General features: G+C 40.1%; 2 protein-coding genes across 5 annotated transcripts; one reads left to right on the top strand and one right to left on the bottom strand.

Moving 5' to 3' along the window:
- Positions 1–70: 70 nt before the first annotated feature.
- On the bottom strand, positions 71–2,877 carry LOC103478189 (pro-interleukin-16). The gene is made up of 6 exons (XM_017309339.1): positions 2,747–2,877; positions 2,456–2,681; positions 1,832–1,930; positions 1,531–1,738; positions 1,318–1,434; positions 71–624 (listed from the first exon to the last, which is right to left on the bottom strand). The coding sequence occupies exons 1-6, from the start codon at positions 2,875–2,877 to the stop codon at positions 461–463; spliced, it is 945 nt and encodes a 314-aa protein (XP_017164828.1). The 3' UTR covers positions 71–460.
- ltap1 (lipid transport auxiliary protein 1) lies at positions 2,617–13,382 on the top strand. 4 transcript variants are annotated; one of them, XM_008431699.2, is made up of 7 exons: positions 2,617–2,684; positions 11,037–11,138; positions 11,232–11,340; positions 11,431–11,484; positions 11,568–11,734; positions 12,147–12,205; positions 12,319–13,382. In XM_008431699.2, exons 2-7 carry the CDS (start codon positions 11,076–11,078, stop codon positions 12,536–12,538), a joined length of 672 nt encoding a protein of 223 aa, XP_008429921.1. In that variant the 5' UTR covers positions 2,617–2,684; positions 11,037–11,075; the 3' UTR covers positions 12,539–13,382. The 4 variants fall into 4 exon arrangements, with proteins under 4 accessions (XP_008429921.1, XP_008429919.1, XP_008429917.1 ...); XM_008431697.2 differs by lacking the exon at positions 2,617–2,684 and adding an exon at positions 9,503–9,529; XM_008431695.1 differs by lacking the exon at positions 2,617–2,684 and adding an exon at positions 10,166–10,427.
- Positions 13,383–14,058: the final 676 nt, after the last annotated feature.

The following is a 14,058-nucleotide window of genomic DNA, read 5'->3' on the forward strand; positions in this document are numbered from 1 at the left end:
CTCTGTAGTAAAACTAAAAATACTTAATTTAATCAAAATATTTGTATTTATTAAAACAAACGTCAAAATAAAAGCAGTTATTCACAATAAAACATGTTCTGTAAAATACTTAAAGTGTCAGATTTTTACATATTTACAAAATCTTTTCTTCTTAAATGTTGGTTGGTTTTATAAATGTGTAACACATTTATACAATTTATTACACTGAACATCTCAGGCCTTGAGGTAGATTTACATTAAGACACAGCGAGAAAAATGTACACCTTTGACCTGGTTTTCGGCTTCCGTTGCTCATACTGTCATGAAGACTGTTTGTTCAACACATTCAAAGTCCAGACGGTTTTGTTTTTAAAGGTTAGTTTCCATGGCAGGATCCAAAGCCGTCAATTGCACAGCTTCTGAGTTTCTGGTTGGTCCACATTCTTTAAATTGTGAACAAGGTGAATCATCAGAACTGTCCTCATAATTGAGTAACTTTAAGCGGCCGCCGTAGCACCACCTCCACAGGCCCGGAGGCGAGAGTTTTGATGAAATTCCACACTTCCAGGCGTCTCCTCCCCACCACGCTGAAGCCTTGGATTTCTAAAATCTCATCACCAGGGAACACCTTGTCAACAGGACCACCTGAAAAGAGAAAAAAAAAACAACAACTTCAAATACAACTTTATATGACAGTGGCTTTTCAAAAAGCTATATTAAAAAAATATTTTAACAGGAAGATGTTAATTAAAAGGTTTTTTTTATAAAGTCCTACTTGCTTCGTCCAAACTACATGCAAACAGGCATGGGACTGCTATTTCACTCAGTTTGTCTATTTTGAATTAAAGCTGAACAAAAATTCACTTATTATCTTCTATATTACACATATTGGGTAAGCTCCTAAATCATTTCAATTTTAGAGCCACGTGTTGTTGTACAGCACAAAAGAAAAGAACCCAAAATACTTCCAACATACCCAATATTTTGACATACATACAACTGGAAAAACAAATGGTTTGATTGCTGGACAAAATGACTGACAGATTAAAAGTTGCAAGCATTTTTAGGTTTTCTTAAAGACTTTTCTGGATCTACAAGACATGATTGACTGTGTTCGTTACTTCTGATACAAATTCTTAAATAATTTGATTTATGATATAATTTTCTCCATTTGACCACAACTTACAGAGAGCTGTTATACAGCAATATAATATAATGTAAGAAAATATAATGTAATGTAATATAGTATGATGAAATTGAGGATCTTGCTTTTTATTTAATAAGTGATATCGGTCTATTCCGGATGCATGGTTCAAATAGTGTTTTTGATGTTCTTACCCTGGAAGATCTTCTGGACGGTGAGTGGTTTGTTCCCTACATGGGAATCCTCACCTCCCTTCAGGCTAAAACCCAGATCCCCGCTGTTCTTCTCGAGCTGGATGCACACACGCTGGCCTTTAAGGTGTACAAATACACACACATTGTTCTTACTTTAAGTTCCAAAGTCAAAGACTCACATGTTTAGACTTTATGTAAAGCATCACCTCTCACCTGTCTCATAGTGAGTCTCTGTCTGACTGAGGTCACCTTTCCTCACCACCACCACTGCCATCTCTCGACTCTTGGCCTTTTTGAGGGTCCTCAGAGCCTCCCCGTGAGTGCTTTTTGAAAAGGCAGTGCCGTTAATGGACAAAACGTGGTCTCCCTCACTAATCGAACCCTCCTGGGCTGCAACGCCTGAGTTAAAAACCTTGTGTACCTGAAAAGCGAGATAATGAGACAGCAGAAAAATGAAGACAGAAACTGTCATGACATTTACCATGGGAGATAGAGAAATGGGCGATTTTCTTACAGTGACAGGTTTGTTTTGGTCTACACCCCCTGCCAGACTGAAGCCAAGTCCTACTCCCACCTCCTTGTGCAGGACCACCACCTGCACATCATCATAGTCCTGCAAGACAGACAAGAAAGAGAAAAAAGATTGGTGCTGTAATACTTTTCATTCTAAAAAGAAATGAAGTTTTGAAGAAAATGGTAAAATTTAAATGCAGAGTCCCTCAAGAAAATGTGAGTCTAGCTTGAATGCACTGTCTCAACATTACACGCCTCGGAGTACATTTGCACACTCACACAAGCTCTGCATGCAGGCCTTGCACATGCTACTGGAATGCAGCTGGATCACTTTAGCATTCAGAGCTTTTTACTACAGAGACAAAGGTAGTTTGGTTGGAAACAAACAAATGGGAAACAATCGTTTCACCTTTTCTTCCTGAAACACACGAGCCCTTAAGAAGACCAAATGTTTCCTATATGAGGGCAATAGACGGAAATAGTTTAGCTCTCACCGCCTAAGAAAATGATGATTCTTTAGCCTTTACTTACTGCGGTTGGACACAAACACGTTTTTTTTTATTAAGTTATCATTTGTTTAAAACACTGGCATAAAATAATTTAAAACATTTTTCATCGCCTGTACCTGTAATGTTTCTTCCCCTAGGTTCTTGACTTCCTCTACCAGCTTGTCGAGCTCATCAGAGGGAAGCAGAGAGACGCAGGAAAAGGCAGAGACATCTGAGCTTAATGAGGCAGACCGTCGGCCTGGCAGCTGCCAATCATCGTTGTCATAATCTGATTCGACGTCAGTACCAGAGAAGTAGCACAAGTTTGAAAGGCTGTGATGCAGCAGGAGTGTGAGAAGAAAACAAGTAAGTCACTTTAACTACAACTTCCATGAAACAAGAAATCCGATAATGCAAACATAAGCTACCTGAGGCTGAAACTCCTGTTTTCTGACTGGCTCGTGTTGCTCGTTATGGTCGCTGAAGAATCCCCAGAGTCAGAGTCGTCTGAATCATCATCCTTCTGTGTGCTTTCATCATCATCCTCACAACCCTCCATGTATTCGTTCCAGTTTTTATACTCTGGGTCCAGGCCGGCTATCCATGCATTCAGATCCAACAGCTGTTTCCTTCCTTTAGGTAATTCTGCTTTTATATTTGAATAGGAGACATCCGACAAGCTGTTTTGGCAAGAAGTGTTGGGAGGGAGACCTAGGGAGTCATTGTCTTTAGTTTTTTCGTTGTCTGTTATGAAAACGTCTGACTCGCTGGTCTGAGAGAGAATGACTGGAGGAGGAAGAGTAGAGTCTGTGTCTTTAGCTTTGACTTCTTGCCCAGTGACATGAAGGCTCATGTTATCTGCAATGGGAAAGAAACCCTCTGGTTCTTGGAAAAGCGAAGGAAAAGGCGAGGTGTTCAGAGGGGTGTTTGTTGGAGTCTTGTCATCATCACTAACCGGTGAAGAAATTTCCCACTGTGGCCTTGACTGCCTGTCTGATGTATGTGTTAATCTCAAAGTGTCTCTCAAGTTTGAGTTCTCGGAGAAAAGAAATCTGCTGCGCTTTTGCGCTCCTTCATTGAGAGGGATGTGCAAAGTTTTCTTGTGGCTGGATAAATCGTTTTTCCTTTTGTCTAATGAGTTACCTGAATCTGTCTCTGACATTCCTGATTTGAATCCAAGGTCAACCAGTGATAAAGACTTCTCTGATGCAAACATCATCCTTTTTTCACTGCTTTCATCTGTCTTCTGTCTTCGCTCACCTATGCATTTTGCAGACTCGCTCTTCTTAATCTTTTTTTGGGGTTGGCAGGGCTGTGCCTGTACAGATAAAGATCGCCTGGCGAGCTGTACTTCGCTTGCTGCTCTCTGTGTCAGAGCTTCAAACTGATTTATCTTATTTCTCACGCTGGCTGAAGAGGGGGCTGACTGAATCTCTGGAAGTTTTTTCCACTCTGGCGATGGCAGGGTGCCCTCACTTGGCTTTGCATAAAAAACGTCGTCTGCAATTCCACTCCAGGGTTTACTTTGTTGTTTTGTTCCTTCATCTCTTTCTTTGTCGCCCTTCTGGGCTTCACTTATTTCAGTCACGCCTGTTCTTCTGTCTTCTTGATTGTACCATCTTCTCTGTGCAAGTATGGATCCTTCATGTGTTTGGGACTGTACCATGCCAGCTGCGGTCCTGGCAGACCTAATTCGACCTGCAACTGTGTTCCTGCTCCTTGCTCTATCCAATGACTTTGTGCCCGTTTCTATTGTCTCCCTCCAGTAACTATCTTCCCCTAAATACTTGCTACTTAACTCTTCTTGCCTACGTGTGTCTGTTGATCTCCCTTTGAGTTTGACTGTCTCAAAAGAAGCTGACGTCTCAGAGCTTGGAGGATTTGCTTCCTTTGGAGCCCACATGGTTGCCGCTGCTTTTCTCACCGGAATGCAGTCGTCACACAATGAGAACCGCCTGGGAAAGGTTCCCCCAGCTGTTGTATCACCAGCAGATTCAAAGAGTTTCTGTATGCGCGCTTTGATGCTCTGCCCACCTTGGTGCCCTGACGGACAGTCAAGCCTCGAGCCAGGCCCAGACCCAGTCTTAAATCTGACAGGAAGTGTGCTGTTCTTACTGACTCTGTCTGCAAAGTCTCTGTGATTTACTGAGCGATTGTCTTCAGAGTAACTTGGACTTGAGGAAGAAGTCCCACCTCTCGGTATTTTCTCAATTTCTGTCCTTTGTTCCTCGAAACCTCTAGCTTCTGTTTTACCAAGCAATCTGGGTTCGCCAGCTGTGGCAATCCTTCTTGGCTTTGATGTCCAGTCTAAACTCCTACTTCTGCTCGGCAGGTTGTCTCCCCTTCCCTCTGTCCTGCCCAGGCCATGGAGTGCCAGGCTTCCTCCAACTTCAGTCCCATTCTCTTGGGGGCTTCTCTCGACTGTATCATTCTGGTTGATGTCTTTCTGGTAGACAAAACCCAAGTCCTCTTTTGTGTTTGAACATTTGGTGTCATCAGCATTCCCAGCTGTCAACCTCTTCCTTACCCCTGTCCTACGACTGAGACTGTATGAAGGAGAGTTAGCTGAGCGGACAGTGAAGCGCGTACTTGTCCTCTCTGGGATATTTTCACTTGTTGAAGATGGGAGCAGGTCCATTGTTTGAGAGTTAAAAAATAAATGGTTTTTTATTAAAGAAATTGTGTTTCTCTCAAAAAGAGAAAAGTAGAAATTAATGTTTGACAGATCCCAGTCTTTTTGACGGACTTTTGCAAAAAAAACAGAAAAAGCTTATTTCAAAATTGAAATACTCTGGATTTATCCCTAAACATGGTCGACACTTAGACCGTCTTCTTTGGTTCCTCTTCTGAATTTGTTTTCCAAGACTTCAAATTTCAATTCTCAGCTTCAGTGACAAACTTCCAGGACCTGCCAAATATAAAAAAGGTAATTTTTTAGTCTTCAGAGGTTAGTGTTCATTATACATTTTGACATGTATAGCAAAAACAGTCTGGCAGAAATCTGTGACAAAACTTAAAAACTATTGTTACAGTTTCTCTCTTTTAAGTCTGAGTAAATTTGAGCTATTCTGTGAACAACTTGAAGTTTTTGTGTGTGTGTGTGTGTAAAGTTGGACGAAACGTACCTTGAAAGCAAAAAATTACTAAATACTCATATTAATTCATGTGCTGGACAAAATTTTCAGATTTGTATTTCTAAAGAAAACAACATCTTTTTTTTCTACTTCCACTTTATTATTATGTGGAATAATGTGGAAACTTTGTGTTAGTATTTCAACAAAACTGCAATATGTGAAATGTATACATATTAATGTTGTATGGATCTTTTTGCAGGCCACTGTAAAAACAAACAATATTTACTGGAAGGAAAACATAGAAGAACTAAACTTACTTTGAACTTTTCAGTCATCTAATATTACAATATTTTACTGTCTTTGTGAAATTCTCCTCAAAGTAAAATAAAACACCCAAACCCTGACCAGCTCTCTGCTTTTGACACACACCATGATATCTGTTTATACAGGCAACAAGCTCAAGACAACTTGTTGGCTAAACCTGAACCAAAAACTGGAAAAACTCACCTTACAGCAATCCTACTCAGCTAAAAACAATGCTTTTAAATCACCTCCATAACACCAGTCTCTATGCAGTGTGTATCGGTCTCAGTGTGACATCCAAACTAATTGAAAAATCCTGTGTTAGTGGATTCAGATACATTAAGCAGATAGAGTAACAACAGATAATGACAAAGTCACCTTAATTTCCATACAGGCCACTGAGAGAAAGATAATATTGCTGTCAGACAATGTCTTATCATTGATCTGAGTGTACAGCAGCAACATAACAGGCATTTCCAGCAGGTGAAACTGTCCCAGAGTTGATGACTGATAAGAAAAAAAATCCAATAAATTATTCAAATATAAAGTCTAAAAACCCAAAGCACTATTATTTGTCAAGGTTCGAAGCATTTTAAGACTATTTTACAGTATGTATTTTCTTAATAATAGCCAATAATAGAGGTGCTTTCCAGTGTAGGAGAGTCCGAGTGTCAGCTTACAGAAACACCTGTGCTGCAGGCTTCCTAAGCCTCCCATCTGTGTAACCTGGGATAAAACTTTAAACCCGCATTAATACAAAGAAACAAAGCTTCTTATTTACACAAACGCCAGCCGTACCTTCACAAAACGTGTCCTCTGATCACATCCCAAGCCATCATGTCGGTCGATGTGGACAGCGCTCAGTGGTGACATCAGCACCCAACTCCTTTCTTTCTCTCTGTGTCGCTCTTCTTCTCTTTCCATCAGCTTTGCATGATGGACTGCGTACAGTGACGCAAACCTGCTACACTGGTTTGTCTTCCTGTCTTGGCTCTCTAGCTTCCTCTCAGCTTCTCTCTCTGTCATTCTGTCTCCTCCCACTTTGCCATTGTTTTCCACCCCTCGCAGGGTAGCATTCCTGACTGCAGAGTCTAGTCCTCTCTGCAGAGTAGTCCAAAAGCATTTGCTCCATTGCAGATTTCTTCTGATTTTCCACAAGTTATTTAAATGAACTTTGCCATCAACAAACCTTTTTTTTCTTAATTGAGGGTAATAAGACATCTAAACCAACTTGAGCTTCTAGCCCTAATAATTGGTTCTGCATCCTTGGCGGTAACGATTGCCATCAGCCCTTTGTGTTAAGTGCCAACCAGTTGCTGAGGAATTGATTGTTTAGCCACATTGGAGAGTTTTTAAGCATGAGCAAACTGTTTCACACTACGGGGTTGCAATTGGATTGAAGTCCAGACTTTAACTAGGCCAAAGCAAATACTTAATTTTGTTATCCAGAGAAGGACTGTACTTAAATTCAGGTTCAGCCAGTGTGTTTATCTCAGCCAAATTATTTTGCCAGGCATCAGGCATCAAGCATCAAGCAGTGTCTGATACTTTCTGGGAAAACATAACTGGTGCTGTGACTAACGTCTGATTCTTGACCTGTTCAAGCCTTCAGATGTTAACATTTGCACCGGTAAATTGTGTTCTTTCCTTTTGCTTCCATACTCCTCTCCCTCTTTTAAGCACATAACTACAATAATAAGCACATTGACAGTAATAACTGGATTTTCATTTATTGATCGACTGATGTGTCTGTTGGATCGGTCTGATACGATAGTGATCCAGCAACTTTGAGTCATATAGAGTGACAGCAGCTTCTGCAGCATCTCACTTGCATCGTGTGACACAATCAAGTCCAACATTATTTTTTAAATGTTAAAGTCTATGCTGGGCTTGAGGTCTTTGTCTCCCTTAGGATTTTCTGATGGTTGAATTCATGGTTCTACCAATTCTGAGAAGCCATATAGATTCTAAAGCACCTCCCAGTTTTGACCTCTGAACTCTCCCATTTTGACCAGAACATTGAGGCCTACATGTTGTTCTAGGCTCTGTTGTGACCTCCTGGATGCTTTGATGTGATCTTAGAGTAGTTTTAGTTGATCTGCCATTTTGGAAAGTGTCACTTTGTGGATAATGGTTCTTGCTAGAGCCCCAAAGCCTTAAAAGAGGTTTTGCAAATTGTTCCACATGGAAATGTCAATTTTTTGTTTAGTTTTTTTTTTAACCTGTTACTGAATTTGTTTAAATCAGAAGGAGAAGAATATTAGCCTACTTAATGCAGTCAGAGAAGTTATATTTCTGCAGGTCAAGAAGTAATCAGCCCTGGGTGCAGCAGGGCAATTCAACCAATTAATAATTAGGCTGATGATCTAAAACACGTATCTGTCACTTTGCTGTTGTTCCATAGAAATGTCCCCATTGTGGGACAATAAAGTATATTTCTATTCTGTGTCTATTTGATTTCTACTCTACTCTATGTACACTTGACAAAGAAGGGCAAACTGTATTTAACCATGCAAACAATCTTTAAGTCTTTAAGGGGGAAATATGCACGCGCACACACACACCTACCAACCAACTCAGTTAGGTTTGCTATGTTTACGTATGATCTACACATTCTTCAGAGTGACTTCTTCAACCTATGAAATGTGACATCAGCATTTTAGCCTCCAGAGAAAGGAGAAGCAATTGTGAAACTTGTGTGAAATGAGCATGATTGGCATTTCCCACAAGACGATGATAATTACATCCTCCTCGACACAATGTCAAGCAAAGCGGAGTCGATATACGAAAACAGAGCACTATTAAACTGAGCCGAAAGAATCATATTAATGTTTTATGTGTAACTCTGATGTCATAGCTTCAACGTAACCGTGTGTATAACACTCATGTTGGTTGAAAAACGTAGGCAGAGCAATGAGATAGAAAGTACTACATTGCAGTTTATTAATATCCAGTTAGTAGGGTAGTGAGCAAACATGTTTTCTACAGAATCCCAAAGACAAAACAGATAGATTTAACATTAAGTGTACTTACAGGGTTTGCTGTAGACTTGGGGTGCGTCATCCTCCTGGCGCTGTTGTTTTGCATGCACCTGCTTCTCGCCTTGTCTTCTGTTTAAACAAAGGAAACTGTGGTTTTGTGCTGCTCTAAATATGAGAAGGCTTGATTTCTGTCAGAGCCTGTCAAACTAAGCTGAATTATACTCAGTAATTTCAAGAAACCTGTTGCTGGTAGTCTTATTTTCTCAGTGAAGGATTTGCAGTACAGATGTAAGGGCTGGTGCCTTTCTGGGCTGGGAAAAGTGTGTGAGTGGGGGTAAATAGCTCAGACACAACTCCACAGGCACCCACACTTGTTCGTGACAGAAGAAAGACCCTCAGTGTGTCTGCAGATGGATGCAAATGAAGGTCTGCCTTACACAGGGCCACTGCTGCTTTAAATAGATTTTTTGATTTATGGTGTAGGACTCTGTAAATGTCATAAGGACTGGAATGGGCTTTTTGAGCAACATAGAGCAAAACAACATGGGGAGATGGAGAATAAAAGGCAAAACAGTGGATGCTGGGAAATTCACTGTTTGGATGAAACCTTTTCACAATATGATACATAGAAAGGGTTTATTAATATTTCATAAGAAATTTCAGTCGTTTGAATGTAATTTGTCTGTTTCTTCAGTGAAGTGAAACCATCAGCAGGTGGCAGCAGAAGACTATAGACCAGGACAAATCGTACGTCACCGCCACATTGTGAGTGGCACTTTCTTTGAGCCAAAAAGATGTGCCAGACTTTTGAGTATCAATTGTGTCATGCGAAACTGTGGGAATGAGTGATCTGGTATGTGTTTGACTTAGTGTTTCACATTAGATGTAAAGCGAAGAAAAATATAGTGTTACGAAGAGCACTTGTTGTTTTTTAAATGATCAGAAGAAGTTTTGCGAACTACCTCAGATACTCTACAAAATACATTTGTGTTCTTAACAAATCAAACCAATGTGCCGTTTTTCATAGTGTAAATTCTAAGGGATCTCCAGTAGACAAGACGATGTAAAACTAAAAGTGAAACATACGCACTTTTACTAGAGGTTCGTTTTAATAGAAGTTGGTTAGATTTTCCTGATATAATCTAGCTAATGAATCTTTTATTTTACTGGTAAACAATATATTTAAGAGTTAAACTAGCTATCCCTTTTTCGCCATGCAACGTCTACGTCGGTAGACAAATTTATTTACTTCAAGAATGGGCGAAGCTTTTTGAAATGAAAAGATTATTCTTATGTTGTTCCAAAAAAAACATGGACACTCTTGTCGTGAAAAGCACCGGTAGAAAATGCTTTTGAGCCATAAGCTGCTTTAGGTTAGTCCTGAAGCTTCAAATGATCAACATTGGCATAATTTTTAATATGTAAGATAGCCCTGGTGTCGCATTTTATGTCAGAATCTTTCTCTTTCCGGTATTACGTCAGTCACGTGACTATTGCGGAAGTCAACAAAGGAAGCAGGGAGTGTAGCGACCTGAACCTTCCTGGTGTTTTACTTTTTAGACATTTTATAATGTATTTTTTAAGCGGAAACCTAAAGGAAGCCTCAGATCGAATGAAGATAAAAGTATTAATTTACTGAGAGACGATTTTTATCTGGCTAATCTGAAGAAAAACACATTTTAATAATGGACAAAGATAAATATGGAGCCTCAAAAGTGAACGTGTTTCTTGTTTTGACGTACGGCATTTTGGTGAGTTTCATGATTTCTGTAGGTTTGATTAAGTTTTAACCAGATAAAGCATATCTGGTTCTAAAAAGTCTGAATGAAAAAGTGAACATGATCTAGTTGCATTTATTTGAACCCAATCTGCTACTGCTACCTTTGCCACCTGCTTAGCAAAGATGGTGCTTGTGACTTGTTAACTGGATCTCCAGGCTGTTTTTCGCAGCATGAAGTATTTCTAATCTAGCAGAGTTTACTTTTCAATAGGAAGTGCGCAGCAACATGTTACTATACAATTTAATGCATCCAGGGAAAAGTGTTGCATCTCATTAGAATGGCTTTAAATTTTAGGGGCAGTGTAACACAATATTTTATCAGTTTTCAAGCTAACTTTTTAAAACCGTGGTGTATCATAGTGGCGTGGGGCCCATACTGCAGACAGACCGACAGGGTCAAATTCCCACATAAAGAAAAGGAAAGTCCATAGTTTCTGTGTCCCAGCAGGACAAACCTGTTCAACTGTCAACAAGGTGGACCTGCATGTCTCGAGGCAGATGGTTTTAATGTTCTGGCTAAGCTTTGTATATCCATACATCTGTAAGAAGAGTTTAAAAAGACTGTTTTATTTGTGTTTAGGTGTTTGTTTTGCTGTTCATCTTTATAAAAAGACAAATTATGCACTTTGCCATTAAGTCTCGGAGAGGACCACATGTTCCCATTGGCCACAATGCTCCGAAGGTGGAACACACACACACACACATAACAAGTTTGATCCTGCAAAGTATTTTAATTGTTAATCTACCAGTTTAATGTGCTTTGTTGGTCTTGTAGGAGCTGAAACAAGTAATTGAAGCCAAATTGTGCGAGGTCCAGAAAATCCACTTTGAGCCCCGTCTGTTGTCCCCAGCTGATGACCGAGTAACACAGAGACGACAGTCTGGTCAGAGCGTACAGAGCTTGTACATGAGCACTGCAGCCATCAGGAATAATGCCACTGATAGAGATGTGTTTTGTGTATTCATGTTTATAGGTCCTGATGACTACCTGTACAGGATGAAAGCACTAGACGCTGTCCGGGACATTGGTAATATCAGTTTTTTTTTTTCTCTAATTGCAAGAGAAATAATCCCATCTCCTACATCGACATCTTTCCTCTGATTTCTTTAGATTTTCCTTTCCGTGAACTGGGTGGCACTCCCACCGCTGTGACAGGAAAAAGGTTTCGGACCTGGCTGCTGCAGCTGCGAAATTCCCACTGCATGTTTGAAGACAAGCAGAGCTCTCTGATAGACACGGTGTTGGATGGCTACAACAAAGCACGCCATGGGGCCGAGGTCAGCGGTTTCTCTCATCTACTACAGTAATCTGAATTGTGTTGCCATCAATGATATGATGCAGTACAACAGGAAACCAAATGATAAGTTACTGCATAAATGTGCATATAATGCGCTTGGTTTTGATCCTCAATCATCTTTTACTAAACCAGAGTTTTCTCATAGTTCTGCAAAAAAGCCAAACCTTTGTTTTCTTCCTACTGCGTTTTTAGTAGTTTTGATCAAATATTGTGACTTCTTCAAGGTCTGGTCATTTCTTCAATCCGTTTGGAGATGTGCAGCAGTCATGGTGAAACACATTCACAAAGTGCTGCCATAGAAGCATTTTGTGCAAACCTCACGTATCAAACTAAAGTGAATTTCTGTCTGAGTGGCACATGATGGATTCAGTTTTCTCGGTTTGTGTCCTCAGGCTTTCGGAGAAGCAGAGTTCATCAAGTACCAGGAAGCTCTAACTGAGCTAGCCGCCGTGTAAGAAAGCGCCACCCCTTCCCGCACTGCTCCTTCCCAGATTTTGCGTTAATCCCAACACGGAATGTCAATTACGCAGTAAGCAAATCTGCTTTTCTGTTCTGTTGCTTCAGCGTGAAGTCTCGCGGCAGCACTCTGAGCCAACACCACCAGACCGCAGCCAGAGACCTGACCGGCACCACCGAGCCCAGCAGCCCCTCCTCCTGCTCCTCGTCCCCCACCCAAACCACCTACCTCACATCTGCAGCGCAGCAGCGCAGCAAGAGGCCCAGGAACTTCCTGGAGCTGAAGAACTTCAAAGATAACTACAACACGCTAGACAGCACGCTCTGAAATAATTATGGATGTGTCCCAAAGGAAAGAAGTTTTAAGTCATGTACTACTGCCTGTAATCCCAGTGCCTCGCTCGCTGTCACCCGACAGTATCAGATTAAACACACTGCCTTCGTGTTACGACGTGCACTGCAGAACGCCGCGCATCAGACTACTGATTCAAGCACTGCTATTTGCCTATGTGTGGCGCCTTTCTATCATTGCATGTACACTGTAAAGTGCTATAATATAACTGATGGTAAGCAGGGTTGACTTGACCAAAACAAAGAAATCTATAGAGCTTATGCAGCAGCATAGGACAATCAGTGTTTATTGCACAACGTATTCGCCTATGCAGATATGTTTGAATTAACCGCCTGTGTTTATAAAATAATAGATAATAGTCATGAAATTAACTACTGTATATGCATTTTTCTATCATGAAAGAAAACACTGTTTATGCCAGTAATTTTTATGTCTATGTATGTTTCTGTGTTGTTCCTTTGAGCCATATTTTTTATTTTTTTACTTTAAGCCTTTTCTTACAAAAGCCATATAATTCAGGAACTGTATTGATTAAGTGCCTCTTTTTTGATCAGTTATCTTCATTGAGCAGTATTTTAGTGTTTTAATATGTGTCAGGGTTGAGGTATGACTTCAGGGGAAAACTGTTAACTGTTTAGTCTTACAAGCTGGCCTGCTGATATGAGAAGCATCTATTTTTTAAATTGTTAGACATATCTAACTTTGAGTACTTTTTTATTTCCTGCGGTGCTTATGAATACATGCTGCCATGCAATAAAAGGCGATACTGTCAAGTTGCATAATATGCTTAACGTAATAAACAGTAAATTCTTAACTGAAATATTCACTTCTTGCCATCTTTCTTTGTTATGGAGTCTGCACAATTTCAAAATGCAGAATGACACGGTTCTCTCAAACACAAGCATCGCCATGGAGACTTCCAACCATTTTGTGAATTTGTTGTTACAGACCTAGCTCTTAAGGACATGAAGTCATTCTACTTGTCACAGCAAGTAGGAAGCAACTTCCTGCCTCAGGAAAGATGTAGTTTCGTAATTAGGCTTTATGTATGTATTCCTAGACATTTCTCTTTCAAAAATAAATGTCGTTTATAAAGTAAAGATTTAAAAGTATTTATAAATACTACTTTCAATTGCATGCAATTTACTACTTTAACATATTGGAATATGTTAAAGTAGTAAATTGCATGCAATTGGAAATTGAATACAAATGCAAATTTGTATTCAATTTCAATCTATATTGAAATTGAATACAAAGAGTAAATAAGACACAGATCCGGGTCAATTTATACTCAAATTTGACTCCCCAAGTCGTACCGGAAACCATTACATGGGTGCAAAGGTATTTTTGCAACGTTTGAGTTTGTCATGGCAGCAATTTGTAGTGAGAGAAGTGTCCAGCAGAGGTCGCCCTCGTTATTTTAATCTGCCAGTGTTACTGGAATGAAATGGGAGCCTCACCACCGAGCCCGATTCCTCACAGGAAGTTTACATTTC

The sequence above is a fragment of the Poecilia reticulata genome, linkage group LG16 (assembly GCF_000633615.1).
Source record: "Poecilia reticulata strain Guanapo linkage group LG16, Guppy_female_1.0+MT, whole genome shotgun sequence".
Lineage (NCBI taxonomy): Eukaryota > Metazoa > Chordata > Actinopteri > Cyprinodontiformes > Poeciliidae > Poecilia > Poecilia reticulata.

What these genes read in the sequence shown, in the direction of transcription:
- LOC103478189 (XM_017309339.1), bottom strand. Translation starts at nt 2,877, where the DNA reads ATGGAGGGTTGTGAGGATGATGATGAAAGCACACAGAAGGATGATGAT. An exon ending in TAGGGGAAGAAACATTACAG is followed by an intron (nt 1,931 to 2,455) that starts GTACAGGCGATG and finishes TCTGTCTTGCAG; the next exon opens with GACTATGATGATGTGCAGGT. An exon ending in AGAGACTCACTATGAGACAG is followed by an intron (nt 1,435 to 1,530) that starts GTGAGAGGTGAT and finishes TACACCTTAAAG; the next exon opens with GCCAGCGTGTGTGCATCCAG.
- ltap1 (XM_008431695.1), top strand. Translation starts at nt 10,362, where the DNA reads ATGGACAAAGATAAATATGGAGCCTCAAAAGTGAACGTGTTTCTTGTT. An exon ending in TTTTGACGTACGGCATTTTG is followed by an intron (nt 10,428 to 11,036) that starts GTGAGTTTCATG and finishes ATTTGTGTTTAG; the next exon opens with GTGTTTGTTTTGCTGTTCAT. An exon ending in CTAACTGAGCTAGCCGCCGT is followed by an intron (nt 12,206 to 12,318) that starts GTAAGAAAGCGC and finishes CTGTTGCTTCAG; the next exon opens with CGTGAAGTCTCGCGGCAGCA.